Source organism: Carcharhinus amblyrhynchos, chromosome 28, assembly GCF_965287045.1.
Source record: "Carcharhinus amblyrhynchos chromosome 28, sCarAmb.v2.hapA, whole genome shotgun sequence".
Taxonomy (NCBI): domain Eukaryota; kingdom Metazoa; phylum Chordata; class Chondrichthyes; order Carcharhiniformes; family Carcharhinidae; genus Carcharhinus; species Carcharhinus amblyrhynchos.
In genome coordinates this window covers 33501064-33512468 of record NC_137351.1, presented here as the reverse complement: position 1 = coordinate 33512468, position 11405 = coordinate 33501064, and the positions used below count along the sequence as shown (strand labels likewise).

General features: G+C 44.7%; 1 protein-coding gene across 2 annotated transcripts in view; it reads right to left on the bottom strand.

The window, feature by feature from the left end:
• Positions 1-3989: 3989 nt before the first annotated feature.
• The window catches only part of mthfs (5,10-methenyltetrahydrofolate synthetase (5-formyltetrahydrofolate cyclo-ligase)), an 83190-nt gene continuing 75774 nt past the window's right edge, over positions 3990-11405 (bottom strand). For both annotated transcript variants that reach the window (XM_080214121.1, XM_080214120.1), the window contains exon 3: positions 3990-4524. In XM_080214121.1, the coding sequence (XP_080070247.1) occupies positions 4301-4524 (224 nt within the window). In that variant the 3' untranslated portion in view covers positions 3990-4300. The remainder of the gene's footprint in view (positions 4525-11405) is intronic.

Below are 11405 nucleotides of genomic sequence, written 5' to 3'. Positions count from 1 at the left end.
CTTTTAAAAGACTTCTGGATGAGTATATGGGGTTTTATGGGATTGGGGGTTATAGATAGGTGTTGATGTGATCGGCACAACTCGTGGGCCGAAGGGCCTGTTTGTGCTGTAGTGTTCTATGTTCTATGTTCTATGAAACGAGAGACTGCAGAATGCAGTGTTGCAGTCATAGCTAGGATGTAGAGAAAGAGCAACCTAATGCAAGGTAGGTCCATTCAGAAGTCTGACAGCAGCAAAGAAGCTGCTCTTGAGTCGATTGGTACATGGCCTCAGACTTTCGTATCTTTTTCCTGAAGGAAGAAGGTGGCAGAGAGTATGTCGGGGGTGCGTGGGGTTCTTAATTATTCTGGATGCTTTGCCAAGGGAGCGGGAATGTAGTGTAGCGGGAAGTAGAGTCAATGGATGGGAGGCTGGTTTGCGTGATGGACTGGGTTACATTTACGTCCTTTTGTAGTTCCTTGCCATCTTGGGCAGAGCTGGAGCCATACCAAGCTGTGACACAACCAGAAAGAATGCTTTTTATGGTGCACTCTGTAAAAGGTAGTGAGAGTCGTAGCTGACATGCCAAATTTCTTTAGTCTTCTGAGAAAGTAGAGGTGTTGGTGGGCTTTCTTAATTTTGGTGTCAGCATGGGGGACTAGGACAGGTTGGTGGTGATCTGGACATCTAAAAGTTTGAAGCTCTCCACCCTTTCTGCTTCGTCCCATTGATGTAGAGAGGGACATGTTCTCCTTTAGGTTTCTTGAAGACGATGACAATCTCTTTCATTTTGTTGACATTGAGGGAGAGATTATTGTTGCCGCACCAGTTCATCAGATTCTCTATCTCATTCCTGTACTCTGTCTCATCATTGTTTGAGATCCAACCCACTATGGTGGTGATGTCAGCAAACTTGAAAATTGAAGGTGAATTGGCCACACGGTCAAAAGTTTACAAGGAGTATAGTAGGGGGCTGAGAACATAGCCGTGTGGGGCACTGGGTGTTGAGGGTGATCTGGAAGAGGTGTTGTTGTCTATCCTTACTGATAGTGGTCTATGAGTTAGGAAGTTCAGGACACAGTCACAGAGGAAGGTGCTGAGGCCCAGGCCACGGAGTTTGGAGATGAGTTTCATGGGAATAGTAGTGCTGAAGGCTGAGCTGAAGTCAATAAATAGGAGTCTGACATAGGAGTCCTTGTTATCCAGGTATTCCAGGGTTGAGTGCAGGGCCAAGGAGATGGCATCTGCTGTGGACCTGTTGTGGCAGTAGGCAAACGTTGGTGGATCCAGGTAGTCTGGGAGGCTGGAATTGATTCGTGCCATGGCCAGTCTTTCAAAGCAGTTCACAATGATGGAAACAACCCAGCGACTGTGAAAGAATGGCTGATATATTTCCAAGTCAGGATGGTGAGTGGCTTGGAGGAGAACTAGTATGTGGTGGCATTCCCATGTATCTGCTGTCCTTGTCCTTCTAGATGGAAGTGGTCATGGGTTTGGAATACGCTGTCTAAGGATCTTTGGTGAATTGCTGCAGAGCATCTTGTAGACAGTACGCATTGCTGCTACTGAGTGTTGATGGTGGAGGGATTGAATGTTTGTAGATGTGGTGCCAATCAAGCGGGCTGCTTTGTCCTGGATGGTGTCAAGCTTCTTGAGCGTTGTTGGAGCTGCACCCATCCAGGCAAATGGGGAGTGTTCCATCACACTGCTGACTTGTGCTTTGTAGGTGATGGATAGGCTTTGTGGAGTTGGGAGGTGAGGTACTTGCTGCAATATTCTTATCTTTGATCTGCTCTAGTAGCCACTGTGTTTATGTGGTGAGTCCACTTGAGTTTCTGATCAATGGTAACCCCAAGGATGTTGTCAGTGGGGGATTCAGTGATGGTAACACCATTGAATGTCAAGGGGCGGTGGTTAGAGTGTCTTTTATTGGTTAAGGTCATTGCCTGGCATTTGTGTTGTGAGAATGTTACTTGCCACTTGACAGCCCATGACTGGATATTATCCAGATCCTGTTACGTTTGAAGATGGACTCCTTCCGTATCTGAGGAGTCACGAATGGTGCTGAACGTTGTGCCATCATTGGTGAACATCCCCACTCTGACCTTATGACAGAAGGAAGCTCATTTCCAAAGGCATTAGCAAAACACCACATGAGGACATCTATCCCAGTTCTGTTAAGGTATGACCTATTAAGGTGTCACCTTCCCCACAAGTCCCAATGTTCTTTTCCCTCCTCTAGTCTCCTATTTTGATACTCACCAGTGGGTGCATCAGGAGGAATCCAGATATTACTACCTTTGAGATTCTGCAGGACCTCTTTCTACCAGTGCCGTTGACAGATTTGGATCTCAAACTCAAGTTGTTCACTCCCTCCCCTCATGATGCTCTGCCACTTCCCAGTAGCATCCTTGACCGTGCCATTAGGAAGGCAAAATACCATCCTGGAATCACTCCTGCAGCCACAGAAACACGTGCCTGTTCCCAGAACTATAAAATCCCCAATCACTATTGCTTTCCCAATCTTTCTTCTGTCCGACTGTTGAATGCTTTGCATTCCCAAAGCAGCAATCACTCTCTCCAGCATTCAGAAGTGCATACCAGTTGGAGAATGAGATGTACTCATAGGACTCTTGCACTCTCAGTTCCTCCTCTGCCCGCAGATGCTTAAGCTGCATGTGACCACATCTAGAAACATGCTAGTCTCAAAGCTCCTCGTCTCTCAGGTGCAAGGCATTGCCCCAGCTATTGTTCAAGCTGATAAACTGCCGGTATAGTTGACCAAGACATGAGAAGCATTCTGGAATTCCCTATGAAACAAGATGCACATTCCTTGGGAGATGCCGTGCCATACCTTTATTTATTGGATTACTAAATTTATTATAAATAAAAGGCTTAAGGAACTTAACTAATTAAATGGGGTTTTAAATCTTATCTCAAATCCTTACCTCAATACTTAACTATAATTCTGGGGCGCTGCTGTTCCTTCCTCAATGATTGATTGGGCAAAAAATGTTAAATAATTTATCTATCTCATTTCATTCATTCATTTTGAAAAGTAATAGCCACCTATATATTGACAACTCTTGAGTTTAACCTATTTCCATACTTTGACAGCAACAAACACAGTTATATTTAACAACCATTCACAGCTCTGGGTCCTCATTGGTATTTGTTGAGTTATTGCATGCCTTCTCTCTCATCACAGCTGTTCCCTCGGGTCTCTGCTACACCTTTCATCCATAGTCCAGCCTTGGGATTCTGCTGGCCTCACTGTGTTCCTGGATCTCCATTGTTCTCTTTCTCCCAAGGATTGTGGGTCGGATATGCTTAAAAGTTCTGGCAACAAGCCAGTATTCGGACTCCTGGGATTCCTTAAATGATACGTACCGTTTCACTCCAGAATGGCACCGACTCATCTGCTGAATCTGTCATTGGGGAAGAGTTTGAAGACAATTCAAGTAGTGTCCAAGATGTAAAAAACTAGTCCCAGCTCAGTTCTGGCCACAATTTACCAATGGCTCATTTGTTAAATGAGAATAATGGGGGTATGGGGATTATAGGTATTGAGGAGGAAGAAGGTGACAAGGATGTACGAGAGTATGATAGAGATGGGTGGTACGGTGGCACAGTGGTTAGCACTGCTGCCTCACCGTGCTAGGGATCCGGGTTCAATTCCAGCCGCGGGTCACCATCTGTATGGAGTTTGCACATTCTCCCTGTGTCTGCATGGATTTCCTCCAGGTGCTCCAGTTTCTTCCCACGGTGCAATGATTTGCAGGTTAGGTTAATTGGCCATGCTAAGTTGCCCTTAGTGTCAGGATAAATGCAAAAGGGTCTGGGAATAGGGCCTGGGAGGGACTGTTGTTGGTGCAGTCTCAATGGACTGAATTACCTCTTTCTGCACTGTAGGGATTCTATGATGAGTGCTCGGATTACTGAGCTATTTACTGCCTAGATTACTGCTCAAGAATGTGATTACTCCAGAACAAAAAAATTAATTAGACAAATTTCTGCACTGTGTGACAGATGACCACACAACAAGCAGTCTTTTTATTAAATTATGAAATAAATTGAAGATAGATTACAATACCCTAACTACATAAATATACAGAAATTATCAATAATGTTTTTGACTGCTTTATGAAGCAATCTAAGGGATAGCATCTGTCCATTTGATTTATTTGTCATTGATATTTGGCACAGCAGGTAATTTCCAGAAAAAATAGTTTCCTTCCTATTAAAAATAAACAATTTTCCTCTTCAATTCTCTTCATTTTTCCTTGATGTAGAATGAATGTCAGCGCTCTTCCTCGCCCACCTACGAGGCCTCATACAATACCTCATCAATTGGCCGATCAGTTTCAGTCACTGGGACCTGGTCACAGATCTGCTCCTTGAAGGCCAGGGCAATGGTGTAGGGTTTGCTCTTCGACTGCTGCAGGCAACGCTGCAGGTAGGTGTCATAGTAACCCTTCCCTCTGCCCAGTCTGTTACCATGTTTGTCAAATCCCAGGCCAGGCATCAGGATCAGATCAAGACCCCCTGTTTTGAAAGAGAAACAATATTAGGTTCACCATTGTATAGGAATAAAATGCAAACAGTAAAAAAAAATAACCAAACATATTTGAGCTTTCACTTTCTAGTGCTTTAAGGGCAGCTGTCTAATCTCTGTTTGTGCTGTTTGTTAAAGTTTTAAAGTTCATTCATTAGTTTCACAAGGAGGCTTACTTTAACATTGCAATGAAGTTACTGTGAATGTAACTTAAGAAAAAAAATAAAGTTATTACAGAGCTTTAAGATAGAAATGTATATTTTGTTACAATCCCCAAGGGAAAACCGTAAACCAAATTTACAAAAAACTCCCAATGAAGAAATCGTGAAGAAGATTCCACTTTTCATAGCTTTTACATTAACATAAATCAGAATCATCATAAATTGAACATGAATTAATAGACAAGTCAGACTTGAAATAAACATTTCAATTTCATTTTAAGTACTCCATATAACAAAGATACATATTACACGAGCACAAGCACTCCCCTCCAATGTGTACAGAATAATGCAGCTACGCTGTTTCACACTGTGCTGTCCTTTAATTACATACATAAGAACATAAGAAATAGGAGCAGGAGTAGGCCATCTAGCCCTTCGAGCCTGCCCCGCCATTCAATAAGATCATGGCTGATCTGTCGTGGCTCAGTTCCACATTCCCGCCCTCTCCCCATAACCCTTAATCCCCTCTCTTATCAAAAACCCATCAACCCGCGTCTTAAAAATATTTAGCGAGGCAGCCTCCACCACTTCAACGGGCAGAGAATTCCAGAGATTCACCACCCTTTGAGTGAAGAAGTTCCTCCTCAACTCCGTTCTAAACCGCCCCCCCTTTATCTTGAGGCTGTGTCCCCTAGTCCTACTATCCTTTCTGAGCAGGAAGAGTCTCTCCACCTCTATCCTATCCATCCCATTCATCATCTTATACGTCTCAATGAGATCTCCCCTCATTCTTCTAAACTCTAACGAGTACAAGCCTAATTTATTCAGCCTCTCCTCATAGCTCAACCCCCTCAACTCCAGCATCAGCCTAGTAAACCTCCTCTGCACTCCCTCCAAGGCTAAAATATCCTTGCGCAAGTACGGTGCCCAAAACTGCACACAGTACTCCAGCTGCGGCCTCACCAATGCCCTATACAGCCGCAGCAAGACCTCCCTACTTTTATATTCAATCCCCCTCGCTATGGAGGCCAGCATCCCATTCGCCTTCCTGACCACCTGCTGCACCTGCAAGCTGGGTTTTTGCGACTCATGCACAAGGACCCCGAGGTCCCTCTCCACCGTCGCCTGCTGCAGTTTTTCTCCACGTAAGTAATAATCCTTCCTACCATTATTCCTACCAAAGTGGACCACCTCACACTTGCCAACATTAAATTCCATTTGCCAGTTCCTGGCCCATTCGCCCAGCCTATCTAGATCCTTCTGTAGACTCTCCACACCCTCCGCACAATTTGCCGTTCCACCAATCTTGGTGTCATCAGCAAATTTCAACACCCTACACTCGGTTCCCTCCTCCAGATCATCTATATAAATGGTAAATAGCTGAGGCCCCAGCACCGAACCCTGGGGCACTCCACTAGTCACCATCCGCCAATCCGAATAGCACCCATTGACCCCCACTCTCTGTCTCCTATTTGACAACCAATCCTCTATCCACGCTAACACCCTACCCCCAACTCCATGTCCCCTGACCTTCTGCAATAACCTCTTGTGAGGTACCTTGTCAAACGCCTTCTGAAAATCCAGAAAGACCACATCCACCGGCTCTCCTCTATCCACCGCCCTAGACACATCCTCATAGAACTCCAGTAAATTTGTCAGACACGACTTCCCTTTAACGAAACCGTGCTGCGTCTGCTCTATCAAGCAATTCCCCTCAAGATGCCTCGCTATTTCCTCCTTGATGACGGATTCTAACATTTTACCTACAACAGACGTTAAACTAACCGGCCTATAATTCCCTGCCTTTTGCCTGGCACCCTTCTTAAGCAACTGTGTAATATTAGCCGTTTTCCAATCTTCCGGCACTTCCCCGGAATCCAGCGATGTCTGGAAAATAACCGCCAAGGCATCCACTATCACCTCCATCATTTCTTTCAGAACCCTCGGATGCATTCCATCTGGTCCTGGCGACTTGTCCACAATCAGCCCCTCCAGTCTGTCGAGCACCGCCTCTCTAGTAACAGTAATGTCATTAAGACCCTCCAGTCCTACCACCTTTCCATCTCTAACACCCGGCAAATTATTCACATCCTCTTCCGTGAAGACAGAAACAAAAAAGTTATTCAAGACCTCAGCCATATCCCCATCCCCTACCACTAAGTCCCCCTTCTCATCCTCTAAGGGACCAACGTTCACCCTAGCCAGCCTCTTCTTTTTTATATATTTATAAAAAAATACGGTAGGTAAGGAGTCCTGTCCTACAATAGCTTTCACCTCGGAGTTTCACAGATCAATTATCATTAATAAGACACACTTCTGTGAACCCTCTCTCCTTCAGGTCAGTTCAAAGTAACTCAGGAAAGCGGCCAAAAGTAACATTCCAGTTCATGGTTTGGCCACTTCTGGAAAAGCATAGCTTGGTGGTGTTTGTGAGCTATTTAGATCAGATCTCCTGGTGTTGGACCTTTTTACACACATTGCCTCCTAGAGCTTCTATCGCCTTTTCAGCCAAAAACCATAAGAGTGACCTCTGCCTGGGAAGTGATTTGCTTCTCTTCCTCAAGAGAATTGGCTGTGTTCCTCTTTCTACCAAGCAGAACAACTTGCATGCCAAAACAGCAAAAACAATAAGTAATAAACAGTGCTAAGTGATCCCATCCCAACGGATCAGATCTAAGCTCTGCAGTCCTTCCACATCCAGTTGTGAATGGCAGTGGACAATTAAACAACTCACTGGAGGAGGGGGCTCCACAAATATCCCCATCCTCAATGATGGAGGAACCCAACACATCAGTGCAAATGATAAGGCTCAAGTATTTGCAGCAATCTTGGAATATGATGGAATACTGCCCCACTTGCCTGGATAGGTGCAGTTCCAACAATACTCAAGAAGCTTGACATCATCCAGAACAAAGCAACCCGCTTGATTGGCACCACATCTACAATGCTCAAAAGCAATAGTGTGTACTACCTACAAGATGCACTGCAGCAATTCACCAAAGATCCTTGGGCAGCACCTTCCAAACCCACAACCACTCCCATCTGAAAGGATAAGGGGCAGCAGATAAATTGGGACACCAGCACAAAGTTCCCCTCCAAGCTATTCACCATCCTGGCTTGGAAGTATATCGTCGTTCCTTCACTGTCGCAGGGCCAAAATCATGGAATTCCCTTCCTAACGGCATTGTGGGTCAACCCACAGAACATGAACTGCAGCGATTCAAGAAGGCAGCTCACCGCCACCCTCTCAAAGGCAACTAGGGTTGGGCAATAAATGCTGGCCCGCCAACTGCACCCATAAAAAAAAGGGTGCATGATGCACATCAGGAGAACTCTTCAAGCAACAACCAGGCCTGATGTGCTAAATTGAGGGGGAAGTGAAGAGGAAAAGAGAGGATGTGAGCATTGAATGGCGGTTAACACCAAAGGTGACCCAAGGATCTTCTCCTGGCATGCAAATAGTAAGCAGATAGTGAGGGATGAGGCAGGACCTTTCAGGAACAAAGAAGGTGATATTTGATTAGAATAACAAGGCAAGGGGAGGCTACTTAATAAGCACTTTGCATTGGTGTTTCCTAAGGCAAAGGATGCTGGTAAAATAGGAGATGGTAAAGGTAATAGATGGGGAGAAAACTGATAGGACAGATGTACTAGGACAGTTGGCTCTGCCTAAAATGCAAAGTCACCTGATCTGGATGGCTTATATCCCAGACTGTTAAAGGAAGTGGGAATGATGACAGTGTTACGGCTTTCGATAATATTCCAATCTTTTTTAGAAATGGGGAAGAAACATGAGGATTGGACAGTGGCAAATGTAACACCCTAATTCCAGAAAGGATTCAAGGGCATTCTTAGTAAATTACAGTTTACCGGACAGTTTATGTAATTTTTCTGGGTGGCATGGTGGTTAGCACTGCTGCCTCACAGTGCCAGGGTCCCAGATTCAATTGCGGCCTCGGGTCACAGTCTACGTGGAGTTTGCACATTATCCCCGTATCTGCGTGGGTTTCCTCCGGGTGCTCCGGCTTCCTCCCACAGTCTCAAGATGTGCGGGTTAGGTTGATTGGCCATGCTAAATTGCCCCTTAATATAAAGGGGATTAGCAGGGTAAATAAACATAGAAACCCTACAGTGCAGAAAGAGGCCATTTGGCCATTGAGTCCGTACTGACCACAATCCCACCCAACTCCCTTATTCCAACATCTACGCATCTCAAGACACTAAGGGGCAATTTTAGCATGGCCAATCAACTTAACCTGCACATCTGTGGGTTGTGGGAGGAAACCGGAGCACCCAGAGGAAACCCACACAGACATGAGGAGAATGTACAAACTCCACGCAGACAGTGACCCAAGCTGGGAATCGAACCCAGGACCCTGGAGCTGTGAAGCAACAGTGCTAACCACTGTGCTACCATGCTGCCCTGGTACGTGGGATTGTGGGTATTGGGCCTGGGTGGGAATGGTGCTGGTGCAGGCTTGGTGGGCCAAATGGCCTCCTTCTGCACTGTAAGGATTCTATGATTCTACGATTGACACAAGTAGTGGGCAAGATGTTAGAAAAAATATTTGGTTTAGTTTATTATTATTGTCACATGCAGTGTTGTCGCATGCAGTGAAAAGTATTGTTTCTTGCACACTATACAGACACAGCATACGTTCATAGAGAAGGAAATGAGAGTGTGCAGAATATAGTGTTACAGTCATGGCAAGGATTTGGAGAAAGATCAACTTAATGCAAGGTAGGTCCATTCAAAAGTCTTGAGGACAACAAGGAAGAAGCTGTTCTTCAGTAGGTTGGTAAGTGACCTTTTACCCGACAGAAGGAGGTGGAAGAGATTATGTCTGGGATGTGTGGGTCCTTCCTTATGCTGACTGCTTTGCTGAGGCAACAGGAAGTAACATCAACTGGCAGTTGGTGAGGTTTGAGTTAGTTAAGGAGAATCAGCGTGGATTTGTAAAAGGCGGATCATGGTTAGGTAATCAAATTGAATTTTCTGATGAATTAAGAAGGTTGGTGAAGGGAAAGCTGTGGATGATGTCTACATGGACTTTAAGAAAGTATTTGGCAAAGTACCACATAAAAGAGCGGTTAATAAAATTAAGGCTCGTGAAATAGGAAAGTCAGTATTAATTGGATCAGAAGTTGGCTTAGAGACAGACATAGCGGGTTGTGACAAATGAATGATTTTCAGACTGCAGGATGGTAGACAATGGGGTTCCCCAAAGTTTAGCAAGAATATTGATTTCTAGGTCTGTATATATGACTCAGATTCTGGAATACAAAGTAATTTTCAAAATTTGCTGATGGTACCAAATTTGAAAGTCTGGTAGACAGTGATGATACTAATAATCTGCAACAGGACACAGACAGACTAGCAGAGTTAGTAGACAGAACTTAATACAGAGAAATGAGGTGCTGAAATTAGGCAGAAAATATAGGGCAAGGATATACAGTCTAGGTGGCAGACTAAGAGTGTACAGGACAGAGAGATCTGGGGTTCATGTGCATGGATCTTTAAATGTGGTAGGATATACAGAAAGACAGTTAATCAAATTATTTGGGACTTTGAGCTTTATAAACAGAGATACTGGGGACAAAAACCAGCAAGTTATTAAAAGAGGAAATGCTAGAAAGTCTCAACAGGCCTGGCAGCATCTGTAAGGAGAGAAAAGAGCTGATGTTTTGAGTCCTGATGATCCTTTGTCCAACCTCCAGAAAGATTTAACCAGAACATTATGCTGAGTCTTTACAAAGTTCTTCTTAGACCACAACTTGCACATTGTGCCAAGTTCTGGTCACCACACAAGGAAAAGTGTGAGGATTCTTGACAGGTTCCAGAGCAGATTTACCAGAATGCTTCCAGGGAAGAGGGATGTCAATTACAAGGTCAAGTTGGAGAAGCTGGAGTTGTTGTCCTGGAACAAGGGAGATTGTGGGACACTCGATACAGGCGTACACGTTTACAACAGGCTCAGATAAGGCAGACAAAAAGAATGTGCTTCCCATCAGCTGTGAGTACGAGGAGCAGGAGACACAGATTTAAGGTTTTGAGTAAGAAACGCTGGGGCATGTGAGGAAGAAAATGTTTATGCCATGAGTGATAACAATGGGCATTTGCTGTTACTGAGTAAGGTGGAAGCAGAGACAATCAATTATATCAAAAGGCTGGGCACTTGAGGAAAGTATTGTGTTGGTCTGATGTGCATTAGTAATTGCACAATGTATCATTGGAACATAGAACATAACAGCGCAGAACAGGCCCTTCGGCCCACGATGTTGCGCCGACCAGTTAAAAAGCAATGACCCTCTAACCTAAACCAAACCCTTTCCATCCATAAACCTATCCACGGATCTCTTAAACACCCCCAAACTAGGCGCATTTACAACTGCAGCAGGCAGGGCATTCCAATCCCTCACCACCCTCTGGGTAAAGAACCTACCCCTGACATCCGTCCTATAACTACCACCCCTTAATTTAAAGCTATGCCCCCTCGTGCTAGCTTTCTCCATCCGAGGAAAAAGGCTATCACTGTCCACCCTATCTAAACCTCTAATCATCTTATATGTTTCAATAAGGTCCCCTCACAGCCGCCTTCTTTCTAACGAAAACAACTTCAAATCCCTCAGTCTCTCATCATAGGACCTCCCCTCCATACCAGGCAACATCCTGGTAAACCTCCTCTGCATCCTCTCCAAAGCCTCCACAT